This window comes from Bufo bufo, chromosome 5 (genome assembly GCF_905171765.1).
Source record: "Bufo bufo chromosome 5, aBufBuf1.1, whole genome shotgun sequence".
Classification (NCBI taxonomy): Eukaryota; Metazoa; Chordata; class Amphibia; order Anura; family Bufonidae; genus Bufo; species Bufo bufo.
The window spans coordinates 166,370,740-166,385,311 of NC_053393.1; the positions used below are offsets into that span (position 1 = coordinate 166,370,740).

The 14,572-nt window shown below is 43.3% G+C and overlaps 1 protein-coding gene across 1 annotated transcript in view; it reads right to left on the reverse strand.

The window, feature by feature from the left end:
- Positions 1-819: 819 nt before the first annotated feature.
- Positions 820-14,572, reverse strand: part of MYOM1 (myomesin 1) — a 132,055-nt gene continuing 118,302 nt past the window's right edge. The window contains 11 exon segments of the mRNA XM_040431899.1: positions 820-1,289; positions 4,483-4,538; positions 5,327-5,349; positions 6,631-6,667; positions 7,083-7,122; positions 7,124-7,247; positions 9,277-9,382; positions 12,545-12,583; positions 12,915-13,002; positions 13,183-13,296; positions 13,380-13,447. Coding sequence (XP_040287833.1) covers positions 1,002-1,289; positions 4,483-4,538; positions 5,327-5,349; positions 6,631-6,667; positions 7,083-7,122; positions 7,124-7,247; positions 9,277-9,382; positions 12,545-12,583; positions 12,915-13,002; positions 13,183-13,296; positions 13,380-13,447 — 983 coding nt within the window. The 3' untranslated portion in view covers positions 820-1,001.

A 14,572-nucleotide genomic window follows, 5' to 3' on the forward strand; every position in this document is an offset into this window, starting at 1 on the left:
TCTGTACATGATAACAAATTTGGGATTTTGAAAAATTCTGTATCCGGGGCACAAGAGGCCAAATTATATGTTCATCTATCCAGCTAAGTATTTGTTTTCAATGGAGAGAGGGCAGAAAGTTGCAAGAAGAAACAATGGTTTATCTTTTCTCAGAACAAAACATCGGGCATGTTGAAATTCAATATGTTCTCAGGGGGAAATAGTCAGCCATTCCCAAGTTTGATCTTATGTGTACGGGTACTTTTAGGATGGATTTTCCCTGAGAGAATAACGACTAAATAATATTACCATAGGGATTAATGTAAAAATGAAAAACAAATAAAAGACACTGTTTATAATTAGATACATGGGAACATATGAAAGTCTGCCTCCATCATTATAATGTTATATATTGTATATCTATCTAGTTTGATTCACATTTACTTTATGGGCTGAGTCAATGTCTAATAGGAGAACGAACATTAGTGACGTCACTAGCTGCAGTGATATAGATAAAAATATTGTCTCAGCCCATAAGATGGCCACCACAGTGTGCGGGTGACAGATCTTAAGTTCCCTTAGTTAATTAAGTTGCAAGTTAAAAAAGAGGTAGGTTAAAGGAGTGAAGTCAGTTACTTAGCCGTTGTTTCTCAAACCACCTCGTGTATCCTCCCAATAGTGCGTATACCCAGGATTTCCCCTTAAGAGTCAAGATTCAGTATAATACTATGTGCTTTCTTGAAAACTTCACTGAGAGGTTTCTTAGGGCGTCTTCACAGACGGCAGATTTTGTTGCAAAAATGTCTACAACTGTAGATCAGTTCCGTTCTTCTGAACGGGGCTTGCAAAAATCCATGTGCTTGCCAGCACAACAACCCCATTCAGATGAATGGAACTGATTTTCTGTTGTAGAGAAATCTGCCGCGTGTGAAGGCGCCCTAAAGATGGGTTTAAGAAGCGACGACTCACAGACTAGTAGCACTTTACATCCTTCTACCCTCCTTCATTTTCCCCTTTTTTCTCTATTTTGTCTTTGCATCAGTCTGAGCCTCCTCCCCTGGAGCTTCTGCATCCTCTGGATTGAACACACTTACAGTAAAATCATTAGTTTCAGTGCCATATTTGTTCTTTGCTCGTATGCAGTATTTGCCCGAGTCAGACGTGGAGACGCAAGTAATGACAAAGCTGGCGTATTTCCCGGACTCAAACTTGAGGATGCAGTGGTCATCTCCACTCAGTTCCCTCTCATTCTTCACCCAGGTGACCTCAGGAACTGGATCACCCCAGATGTTACATGTCAGGTTAAGTGCCTAGAAGGTAATAATCAACATATTAACCACCTTGTTTAGGTAAAATGGACAGCTCCTGACATTTGGAGGAAAAATGTCCAGTGTCATAATTGAAATGGTGCTGTATTGTATGTATGCATTGATAAATATGATGCATCCATATGTCTCTGCTATATGGTGCATTAGAAAAATGATGTATAGGTTGTATATGTAATCAACAGGTTACTTCTATTACTACTGGATAACTGACATTACAAGCCCCTTAGTGCATTCAACAATATCAGGGCCAGGAATGATTGATCTGTGTTTAAAAGGGTTTTCTGGGACTTAAAGGGGTTTTCTAAGTATCTCATTCGTGGGGGTCTGACCACCCCAGACCCCCGCCAATCAGCTGTTTGAGAAGGCAGTAGAGCTAGAGGTAGCACCCCGGCCTTCTCTCTGCTTTTCCTAGGCCATATGATGTCACGCTTATGTGTCACGTGGCCTAGGAGCAGCTCAGCCCCATTCAAGTGAATCGGGCTGAGCTGCAATACCAAGGACAGCCGCTATACCAAGAAGGCAACAGTGCTCACAGGAGCGCCGGTACCTTCTCAAACAGCTGATCAGCCGGGGTCCTGGGTGTCAGACCACCACCTATTAGATACTGATGACCTATCCTGAGAATAGGTCCTGCACTTGTGGCCCGTTGCTAATGGCAATCCCCAGCAAAATGCATACGATGGAGGATGCCCGCGGCAAATCACAAGTACCACAATAGACATCCTACACAAGGTAACATGTGCGGATGTCATAATTAATATAACAATATAACAAAACAATAACAAAGACAGGTGCACTCTGCAGTCTCACTAAACCCTCAAACTGATTTTAAAATTGAGAGATTAGTCAACATGTCCTACGGTGTAGAACATGTCTAAGCCCGGGCACCACGCCAAGGTTTCTCAAGTAGCCCGGGACCTAACACTCTCCTACCTGAGCCGTATGGGCAATACCAGGAGCCAGTGGGCAAATTACAGGAGCATAAGGCAGACTCACAAACAGCTCACCAGTTACCTCCAGCATGTAGCCATGCTTGCAATGGGAGGAGGGAGGAGTCTGCGAGTCCCACTCAAGACTGGCTGATACAAGTGCAGGATTTGCTCCCCTATATATATGCACAACTGCATGTGGGTTTGAGCACCTCCTGCTAATGCCAACCTGTCTTCTTAGTTTGTATATATAGATTCCTGGAGGTGTATAAACTCCAATTTAAATGTGCCTGTTTTCCATCTACAGGCCACATTTAGGTGCACCTGTGAGGCCTGGGACATATCAGCCAGTCTTGAGTGGGACTCGCAGACTCCTCCCATTGCAAGCATGGCTACATGCTGGAGGTAACTGGTGAGCTGTTTGTGAGTCGGCCTTATGCTCCTGTAATTTGCCCATGGCTCCTGGTATTGCCCATACGGCTCAGGTAGGAGAGTGTTAGGTCCAGGGCTACTTGAGAAACCTTGGCGTGGTGCCCGGGCTTAGACATGTTCTACACCGTAGGACATGTTGACTAATCTCTCAATTTTAAAATCAGTTTGAGGGTTTAGTGAGACTGCAGAGTGCACCTGTCTTTGTTATTGTTTTGTTATATTGTTATATTAATTATGACATCCGCACTTGTTACCTTGTGTAGGATGTCTATTGTGGTACTTGTGGTTTGCCGCGGGCATCCTCCATCGTATGCATTTTGCTGGGGATTGCCATTAGCAACTGACCACAAGTGCAGGATTTGCTCCCCTATATATATGCACAACTGCATGTGGGTTTGAGCACCTCCTGCTAATGCCAACCTGTCTTCTTAGTTTGTATATATAGATTCCTGGAGGTGTATAAACTCCAATTTAAATGTGCCTGTTTTCCATCTACAGGCCACATTTAGGTGCACCTGTGAGGCCTGGGACATATCAGCCAGTCTTGAGTGGGACTCGCAGACTCCTACCTCCTCCCATTGCAAGCATGGCTACATGCTGGAGGTAACTGGTGAGCTGTTTGTGAGTCGGCCTTATGCTCCTGTAATTTGCCCACTGGCTCCTGGTATTGCCCATACGGCTCAGGTAGGAGAGTGTTAGGTCCCGGGCTACTTGAGAAACCTTGGCGTGGTGCCCGGGCTTAGACATGTTCTACACCGTAGGACATGTTGACTAATCTCTCAATTTTAAAATCAGTTTGAGGGTTTAGTGAGACTGCAGAGAGGTGTCTTTGTTATTGTTTTGTTATACTATCCTGAGAATAGGTCATCAGTAAAAAAAAAAACGTTGAAAACCCTTTTAAATATTGATGATCTGTCCTCATTAATATCATCATTATCTGATTGGTGGGGGTTCTACTCCAGGCGAACAGCTGTATAAAGGGGCTGCATCCCTTGGATCCTGCAGCCTCTTCACCATATACCAAGCACAACTCTCTGCATAGTATAGTATCTGTGCTTGGTATTACAGCTCATAACCATTCACTTCAATGAGACTGATCTGCACAAAGGCCATGTGAATCTGGATGTGATGTCACAGGTCGAGGAAGAAGCTGCAGAAATCACCTCAGCGCCATGACACCCCCCACCAGCTGAATGGTAGGGATGATGGGAGTCCAACCCTCACCAATCAGATGCTGAGACCCCATTTAATGCACTATTTATTTAATAGTAATCTAGAGGCACATCTACCAAAGATTTTAGAATACCTATGAGTGAGTTGTGGTCTACCTGGAAGGAATTCTTGACTTACCACTTATTTAGGACCAGTGATGGCCAGTTCGCCGTGTTTGCTCGCGAACACATGCGGGCTGCCATCTTAACTCACAAGTCCGGCATTGCACAGGTAAGCCCTTACCTGTGCCTGTGCCGCGAGCCGGTCTGAGATAAATGCGGTCACTGGGAGCAGGCAGTTCCGAGAACAGCCGCCGGGGCCTTCATTGGGCTGTTCTCGGAACTGCCTGCTCCCGATGACCGCATTTGATTTCAGACCGTCTCCCGGTACAGGTAAGGGCTTACCTGTGCATCGCCGGACTTGTAAGTCAAGATGGCAGCCCACATGTGTTCGCGGGCGAACACGGCGAACTGGCCATCGCTGTTTAGGACCCAAATCGTTACCTGCCGTATTCCTTCTACCTATAGGCAGACCCATGTACCTTTCCAAAATCATCATTTTTTTTTTGCCCTTTTTCTCAGCTTTATGATACATTGCTTTACCTTTCCTTCTTGTATGGTAACAACATCTGGCAAACCTCCTATTACTCGGGCGCGATCTAAAAGGACACAAGATACATGAATATAAGTATTCAAAAATATTAGATATTGGGGCAACAAGTATGGCTAAAGGGCCTTTAGGGTTGTAACAGAGGTTAGCTGACTACTGAAATTGTGAAGACTACAAGACGCATAATGTATACTTTGCTTACTATACACACAGAAATATTTTTTTCAATGTAAACCCTGCTGACAAGTACAAGCCATGACCCCATAAAGACTGGAATGCGAGTGACCCCATTTTCAGTACCATCAGAGCCCTACCATTAGCAGTGCCAGCAGAGTGCTCCCATAAACAATGACAGCTGAGTGACCTCCTATAAACAGGAGTAGACCAGTGCCCTCGAATAAAACAGTGCCAGCAGTGTCTCCCTGTAAACAGTCCCAGCAGAGCATCTTGATAGACAGTGCCAGCAGTGTCTCCCTGTAAACAGTGCCAGCAGGGTGCCCCCTATAAATAGTACCAGCAGAGCATCCTGAAAGACAGTAGTGCCTGCAGACTGCTCTCTGATAAGCAGTGCCAGCAAAAGACCCATTATATAACAGTCCCAGCAGGGTGGACATATAAATGGAGCAAGCATAGGACTGAAACCATTCTTGGGATCCTCGGGATGCCATCCTGATTGGGATGGTTGGGGTTACACTGGTTAAGTTCGTGTACTGCAGACTAGGAATAGCTCTCTTTACTTTGGTAGGAGGATTTAATCGTAAATGCAATATTACTGAGAACAACTCCCTATCAGAAGAAACACATGTAGACGTCTGCAGATAATGGAAGGTTACTTACTCCTTTCTGCTATTGCAGCTTGCCTGTTATTGGAGGAAAAGAAAGAGATTAAAAGTTACTTGCAGAAATGCCTGCAGTGCCAGTGATGATTATGTATAATACATAATGAATGAACTTTTATACTATATTTACCCTCACGTTTATATTACTATATTGGGTGTACTCTCTATAGTAATGGCTTCTCTTCTTTTTGGAAACTCTGTAACTATATTTATGGATAATGCTGTGGCCCAAGACTGATGGGCTGAGGACATCAACCTTCCTGCTGGGATGAGCAGCCAGTTCCCTTAGGCTAGCGCTAAACGGAGAATTTTTTGTAGGGCTAATGATTGTTTTTAACTATTGAGCTACAGCTGCAGTCCAATGGAACACAATCTTGACAACTCCATGATAGTTACATCCAATCAGTAGCATTTCAAAAAAATCTATTTCCATAGTCCAGAGTTTTTACATTTCAGCCAAAACCCTGGCCACGGGCAGTGTCCAATGACTGCATGATTTTGCAGATAATGCTTCCATTAACCTGCAAAATGTGTGTGTCCACTGGCTGTTGCGGGTGGGTAAGGCTCCAGTTGCATGCGGCAGTGGTATCGCCACCACCAAGTAAATACTCTGCCCATCAGTTCTGTTGTATGGTCATCGATAGACTGCATCAAAGGTGATTTAGTGAAGAAGAAGTCTTTTCTGAGACTCTTTTATTGATGGCCTATCTTCATGATAGGCTTTCAATATCTGACCTGTGGTGGGTTCTGACACTCCACACCCCTGCTGATCTGCTGTTCTGAAATAGCATCGGATCTACACAACTCCATCTATTGTATATTGGATGGAGGTGGTTATTCACATCAAAAAGGGGCAGCACTGCAGAAACCATCTCTGTCCACTACGCAGTGGATAGAGTTGTGTAGATCTGCTGCCGGAGCTACTCCAAATCAGCTGATTGGCAGGGGTGCAAGGTGTCAGACCCCCGCTGATTAGATATTGATCGCCTACCCTGAGGATAGGCCATCAGTGTAAAAGTATTGGACAACCAGTTTAATATCCAAATTTATAGCCCTTTGCATATACTGTAATCCACATTTAGCCCACCAAAGATGAGCATGTCTAAGCAGGGGCGGATTGGCCAAAGACCTTACATTTCTTACAAAAAGACACAATGTGACACAATTGTAACGCCGGTGTACTTCCCGATGACCAAACCATGAACCAACAGAAAATGTAAACCATTAAAAGATGGATTCAGACTCGCGGTTATTTTTACTATTATTTCACATGCAAAGTGCAAACTGTCATAATGTACTTACTTCAGTCTCTGGAACTCAGCAAAGGCCTCGTCGTAAGCTTCAAGACAAATAATAATGATATCAGAATTTGGTAATCGTAAAGGTAAATTCAGACAAAGTAGAAAAATCTGCTGCAGATTTTTTTGGCATGAGTTTACAATGTGTCTACTGCAAAATCTGCATATGTTACATTTGGGATTTGCACTAATTTCGTTGCAAAAGGTAAATTATATATCAAATCCATAATATATTAAGCTTGCTGTGTGGCGTGCCAACTAATGTATGGTAGAAAAATCAGCTATGTGTGTATGGGTTTTGGGAAAGACCTTTCATCATCGCATTTTACTCTTCTTTGTTGGAAAATTTCTCCTTTATTGCAAGAAATAAAAAATAAAATAAAAAAATAAAAACAGTAAACTATAAATGTATTTAAAATACCAACTACATAAACATGCATGTACACTATTCTTCACCTTGTCCGGAGAGATCTAATTCCTTTGTGTGAGACTCTTTTACCTTCAAACATTTCCAGCACATATTTGCCCTTGTCGTTTGGTGTGGGCTCATTAATTTGTAGCCATATCATCTCTCCAGTGACTCCGCTCTTCACTCTGTCCGTGTACTTTATCTTACTTTCACTGCAATGAAACATGGAGAAATGGAAGATTCAGTTTACTACAACATGGAGGTGATTTCTGCTGCCATAACCAGAATGTCGAATGGGACCCCCTCCCCACACACACATTTGGCAACTAGGTATATGCTGGGCTCACATTCATTATAGATGTGCATGGATTTCTGCAAACCTCACAGTGTCGGACTGGCCGCCAGAAGATCCTGGTGGGTCCAAGATCTGACACAATAATGGACCCTTTATAAACAAGGGTCCCTAGGATCTAGCTGAGGATAATTTGGAGCGGACCTTGGAGCCAATAATGACCACATATCCTGTTAAACAGAATTGATGTATTGATGATAAGTCCTGAATGTGCATTGATATAAAAAAAAAAAAAAAAATCTGAACATGCATATGTCTATATAAACAGAGGGTGGGCCCTCAGAATCCTTTCTTCTGGTGGGCCCAAGGAAATTCAGTCCAATGCTGAAACTTCATTAAAGAAGTTGTCTCACTGCAGCAAATGGCATTTATCATGTAGAGAAAGTTACTACAAGGCACTTACTAATGTATTGTGATTGTCCATACTGCCTCCTTCTATTGAATCTACTTGGCAGAGCAGATAATAGGCTGCTTACATGTAATTTTCTGGCAGATTTTTTTTAGGAATTTCTGTGACTGCGTCATACACCTTAAAGGGCTTGTCTCGCTTCAGCAAATGGCATTTATCATGTAGAGAATACAAGGCACTTACTAATGTATTGTGATTCTCCATATTGCCTCCTTTGCAGGCTTGATTAATTTTTCCATCACATTATACACTGCTCGTATCCAGGGGTTATGACCACCCTGCAATTCATCAGTGGTGGCCATGTTTGTACACTAGAAGAAAAAGACTGTGGGAGCTCACATAGGCACGCATGCGCAGCAGTCCCCATCCCAGCCCATCTGCACTGTAGCAGTAGCCATAACCCCTGGATACGAGCAGTGTATAATGTGATGGAAAAATGAATCCAGCCAGCAAAGGAAGCAATATGTGCAATCACAACACATTAGTAAGTGCCTTGTATTAACTTCTCTACATGATAAATGCCATTTGCTGAAGTGAGACAACCCCTTTATGGTGTATGATGGAGTCACAGAAATTACTAAAACCAATCTGCCAGAAAATGACATATAAGCAGCCTATTATCTGCTCTGCCGAGTAGATTCCTGTTCTAGTGATAACATAGCTGTGCTAAGTTCAGGAGTCAAATTATGTGCAGAAATGCTACCCATGTAGCCAAGGAAGTGTTCACCCTGCCGCATGGATGATACACTCCTGGACGCAGAACCCCTTGCTTCTGAAGAGTTATACTCAGCACTGACATTCATGGCGTATGCATAGGACCCAGGAGGACTCCTCTGGAACCTGCAACTATCTCCAGAACAGGAGTTCCCACCAGACTGCATCCAAGTGAGGAATGTATGGAGAGGTGCAGAGCACTCCCCATTTATTTCTCAGGAAGTTCTATGGGAGTAACAGATACAGCTGATCAAGCGTGCCATTGTTCTTCCCTGGCAAGCTATGGCTACTTTAAAGGGAACCTCTCACCATGAAAATGCGGTGTAATCTGCAGGCACCATGTAATAGAGCAGGAGGAGCTGAGCAGATTGATATATAGTTTTGTGGGAAAAGATTCATTACAAGTTGTATTTACTTAATTTAAAAAACCTTAGGTTTCAGGTGGGTGGTCCTGACAGTTAACGCTATATGCAGTAGGAACACCCACATGACTCCGAAGCATAGAAAAAGCAGAAATTGCAAAGAATTATTTTTACTATTTTCCCACAAAACCATATATCAATCTGCTCAGCTCCTCCTGCTCTACAACATGCTGCCTGCAGACTGCACTGCATTTTCAGGATGACAGGTTCCCATTAATTGGGTGACAACTAGTGATCTAATTACATGTGAACTTGTATAATGTACATGAAATCCTATCTATACCCTAGTCATATTAGTCTGCCGCATAGTAAGTGATGCTTATTGGACTAAGGCAATGACTTACTTGTGTCCCCAGCTCACTTTCAGATCCTCCACATAATAGTTTACAAATGAGTACAGTCTTATGCCTTCTTCGTTGCTCTGGATCTTGACTTGTGTAGCTGTACTAGCTAAAGAAAATACATTGAATTATTATATTTATTTTTCCCCAAAAAGTTTTCTAAAGATGAATTTGGGTATAGTTGTGCTGAGAATAGGTTTAAAGGGGTTTTCAAGATAGCTATGGTTTTTAACAGATGTGTTGATGTTTTTTATCTAATGTACGTACATCTACATTGGATTCTCCTGACCTGTCTTCACCATGTAAACTAATCCCCTTGGTTTGTCTCCATCCTGTCTGTTGCACTTCCTGTTGCTGTATCCAACCAAACCCATGATGCACTTCACAGCTCCAGCTAGTTAATAGCTCGTTTATAGCTCCTCCCGCCCAGATAGACACTCCCCTATCACTGCCTCCGTTACTGTTTTGACACGCCCACAGACATAACAGGAAGTAAGAGGTGCATGGACATGGTCATGTGACCACAGCCCAGAACGGAAGATAGGAGCAATAATGGTAAAAGAGATACAATAAAAAATGACATTCATAACTTCGGATTAATACTGTATGGAGATCCATCTCCGTACAGTATTAGAATGTATGGGCTCCGATGAGCCAAAGTTAGTTATTTGTGAAGTCGCGAGTGACTTTGTTGAATAACTTCAGTAATTGATTTTTAAAGTGTAAAACTTGAAACTGAACTCAGCTTTGGTTCCGACTGCTACCTCAGAACCGAAGTCGAATTCGGTTTCAAGTTTTAAAGCTTCAACTTTGGCTCATCGGAGCCCATACATTCTAATACTGTACGGAGACGGATCTCCATACAGTATTAATCCGAAGTTATGAATGAAGCGACTTCAGATGCAGCATCTGAAGCTCGCTTCACTCATCACTAATTGGGGCCAAAACTAATTTTTTTTACAAAATTACTATAATTTGTGAGTCTTGAAGCCTAGCATCACTTTTGGAAAGTGGTAACAAAAGTGTTTAGCGGGGAGGTGCCTCCTGTAGACCAACAGATTTACTATCACTTACACTAGCAATCAATGCAAATGATATCGCAATTCTATATCTGCTGACAAAATTCTATTTCTGGTGTAAAAACAATGATGCCCTGCCAATTTTATTAGGAGGCGTTCAATACAATTAAAGGAATATTAGACCTGAAACGCTGTGACTGATAATTGTCCATCTTTATTGTGGCTGTGTTCTGAGTACTGTCTCCATGCCCCTGGCAGTCTGCAGGTCAGTGTCAGTTTGTCCTTCAGCTGAAGACACATTGGTTGCTAGGTAAATGCTGTCTGACAACCCTGTCTCCATGGCTGCAGACGTAGGCAGTTTACCCTAGCAACCAATCCATCTAGCAACTCAAAGCTGGACTGGATTCAGTTTAAAAATGTGGATCTGATTTAGAGAAATTTCATCCACGTGCTGTGGAAAATTTCGACCATGGAATCCGGACATCTGTGGTGCAGATATTTAATGTCAGGGCAATGTAAAGGTTGAAATCTGTATCAAATCAGCAGCAAAATGTAACTTTGGTGCAAATCCCCTGAAAATACACAGTAGATTTTCCGCACCACAGGGGGACATTTATCAAGACTGGTGTTCCCAAATGTTCCCGTCTAACTTATTAAGGGGCAGATGAAGAGGCAGATTGATTATCCACATCTCTGGCAGTCCATACACCAGAAACTGAAATCTACATCAGCTAGGGGCTTGCGTAGACTTACATAGGTTATCCTGGAAAATATACTGATTTATCGTCAGGATAGGTCATCATCATTATCACATCAGCAGGGGTCCAAGTCCCTGCATCTCCGGCGATCACCTGTTTCAGGGATCCACGGCGCTCACCAGAGTTCTGATGAGCGATGCAGGCTCCTGGCAGCTTTCCAAGGACAGCGCTGTGCATTGTACAGTGGCAGTGCTTGGCATTGCAGCTCAGCGCCATTGACTTGAATGGGGTTGGGCTGCAACTAGGCCATGTGACCGATATACAGTGATATCTCTGGCCTAGGAAGAGGCAGCAATGCTCAAGACCTCTTCTAACAGCTGATCAGTGGGGATCCCGGGTGTCGCACCCCTGCAGATCATAGGCCTAGTTCACACGAATGTGTGTGATCCGTGGCCGTATTGCGGCCAGCAAATTGCGGGCCACAATACACGGCCACAGTTCAGTGTGCATTTCGCATCACGGATGCGGACCCATTCACTTCAATGGGTCCGCAAATCCGGAATTGCGGAACGGGACCCCTCGGAAGCACTACGGAGTGCTTCCGAGGGGTTGCGTCCAATACTTCAGTTCGGCAAAAAGATAGAACATGTCCTATCTTTTTGCGGAACGGGCGGATCGCGGACCCATTAAAGTGAATGGGTCCGCGGTCCGATGCGGCTGACCTACGGCCGGCGATCGTGCATTGCGGGCCGCAGCACGGGTCACACACGTTTCTGTGAACTCGGCCTTATTCGGATGACCTATCCTGAGGATAAGTCATAAATATCTTTTCCTGGAAAGTATAGTGAATCCGGTGGGCCACACTAATCCTACCCCTCCTGCTAAACCCCACCCTCTTTCTAGCCATTTTAGGCTACTTTCACATCTGAGTTTCAATTCCGGTTTCGATATTCGGCAGAGGATCTCAAAACAGGAATTAAACGGTTCAGTTTTGTCCCCATTCATTGTCAATGGGGACAAAACTGATCAGGATGCATAAGTATGCATCCATTCCGTTTTGGTGCCGGACACAAAACTGCTTCAAGCTGCGGTTTTGTGTCCAGTTTGCGAAATGGAACAAACCAGATCCGGCATGAAAATCAATGTAAGTTAATGGTGCCAGATCCTTTTTTTTTTTTGTTAGAGGAAAAAACGGATCTGGTGCCCATTGACTTACAATGATCTGGTTTGTTCGGTTCTGATTTAATCCGACTGGATCCGGCCAAAACAGATGCATCCGGATGCCGGATCTCAAAACCGGAATTAACAACGCAGATGTGAAAGTAGCGTTAGAAAAGTTTTGACAAGTCGCAAATTATGATGCAAATATGGCATGTACTCTAATATGTGACTTAAACAAAAAATAGAAACATTATTAAATGCCCCCATTCGGTCTACAATCCTGCAGATCACAGATGACTTGCTACCTGAGGCAGAGGAACCTTATGTGATATAACTTTGGTGGCAGTAAATTAGGCCCTATTCATTCCATTAACTAAGTGATGAGATACTTACCAATCATTTTGCAGACAGCGGTCATGAGATCATCAAATGCTATGAAAATTGGAAATTAGAGAGTTAATAAGGTTTTCCTATTTCTACACAGGCAGGACATATCATGATAGGATAAAACACAGGCTATATGATGAGTGATGGCATCTAGCAACACTGAGGTTGCATGAACGCACAGAAAAAGGGGACACCGTCACTTACTGCAGAATATCACACTGATATAGATACCTTTAATGATAAGACAGACACAACAGCAACAGAAAGGATGTCACAACATAAAAAACCCAACAGTCTTCCAGGCATTTTAGTCCATAAGTGGCTAAAAGCAGGATAATAACTTCCCAAGGCAGATAGGTAAGTATCTACTTCTTACCGGAATCCACCAGCTTAAGGACACTCTTGTCTTTCCCTCTGTCATCTTTCAGGATTAATTCATATATGCCAGCGTCCTTCCTAGTTACCTACCAGTGAATATTAAATGCAGAAATAATGAAAGACTGGAATAGAAATACCGGTATATTATCGGTGATAAGTAGGGATGACAATTCTAAAGATCTTATTAGTCATGACTATTTGTAGTGGACCATGGATGATAGTAACTGGTATATCAAGCCTAGCAAAGTTACAGGTAAGTAACTTACCTCAGTAACGAGTAATGTGCAGACACCATCCTTAAAGTCATGTTTCTCATCAATCATTATCTCCATCTCATCCTTATACCATGTAATACTTGTATCATTCTTCATATTAGCAACCTAAGCAACATAAGAAACCGATAATAAGACAATGCTGTGCCTTGACATTAGACAGCCAGAGACAGACTAGATACTCTTCCTACCTTACTCTTCAACAGTACATTGCATTCAGGAGTAACTTCCCATCCAAGATACTCCACAAAATGAGGACCTTAAATGAATCAAAACATCTTTATAAAGAAGTATTATAGTCACAACATCCAATAACAATCAGTTAGGGACCACTGACCCATTTTAGTCTAAAAAAGAGGAGCATGTCATGTTTTGCAACTTTTAGCGGCCAAAAGTAACAAAAGCTGCAACTGGTCTTGAGCGAATCGAGCTTCGGATCAAAGATCTAAAGTCGATTCGTTAAAGAACTTCGATTTTAATGCTGTCTCAGTACAGGATTAAAATGTATTGGCTCTGCGTATGCAAAATTTGAAGTTTTTGAACTAATATACTTTGGATCTATGATCTGAAGCTCAAGTCACTCAAGACTAGCTGTAACTTGTCCACTTTTCATACCACACGTCATATTTAAAAGGCTGTTGGGAGGAGGAGGGGATCGGGCCTAGGGTGACCAGATGTCCAGGTTTAGGCTGGACAGTACAGTTTCCTAGCTCCCTGTCCTCCGTCTGGCACAAGGCCTGGACGGACACTGGGGTGTCGTTATTGGCTCCACTCCGAGACAGCAGCATTGTCTGAGTGTGCGCTACAGCTACCAACTGACTGATGCTTCTCTCACCCCCAGTCAGTCTCTAGAGGCGGCAGACATGTCACTCTGTGACTGACTGAGGGTGAGAGAAGCACTCCAGGCCCAGCACAGCTCACCTTAAGGTCTGCCCTCTCTTTTCTTTTTTTTTTTTTGCCCGACACCATTACTGAGTTGAGGGAGAGGTCTAAGATATCCTCCTTTTTGAGGTTAAGCAAGTGGCCACCCTAGCAGGGGCATAGCTATAGTGGAAGCAGCTGCTACAGGTCCCGAACTCAGAAAGGGCCTCCCCAGGAGGAGGACAAAGATTTTGTCAGGGTTCTCTCAACAGTATTATACAATGACACAATATACAGTGACACTATATACAGTGACATGAAATACAGTATAACTGTGTAGGACACTGAGCGTCTGCCGGGCCTTTTCAGAGAGAGCCATCTTGACTAGCCGCAGGAGTGAGGCTTTCTGGGGGCCCAGTCAGTTCTTGTTGTGCCACTGCACCCTAGCCATATTTACTATAACTTATGCCAGAAAAATGACGTAAATTATAGCTGAAATCTACTACAGAGTCAGGCACAGGAC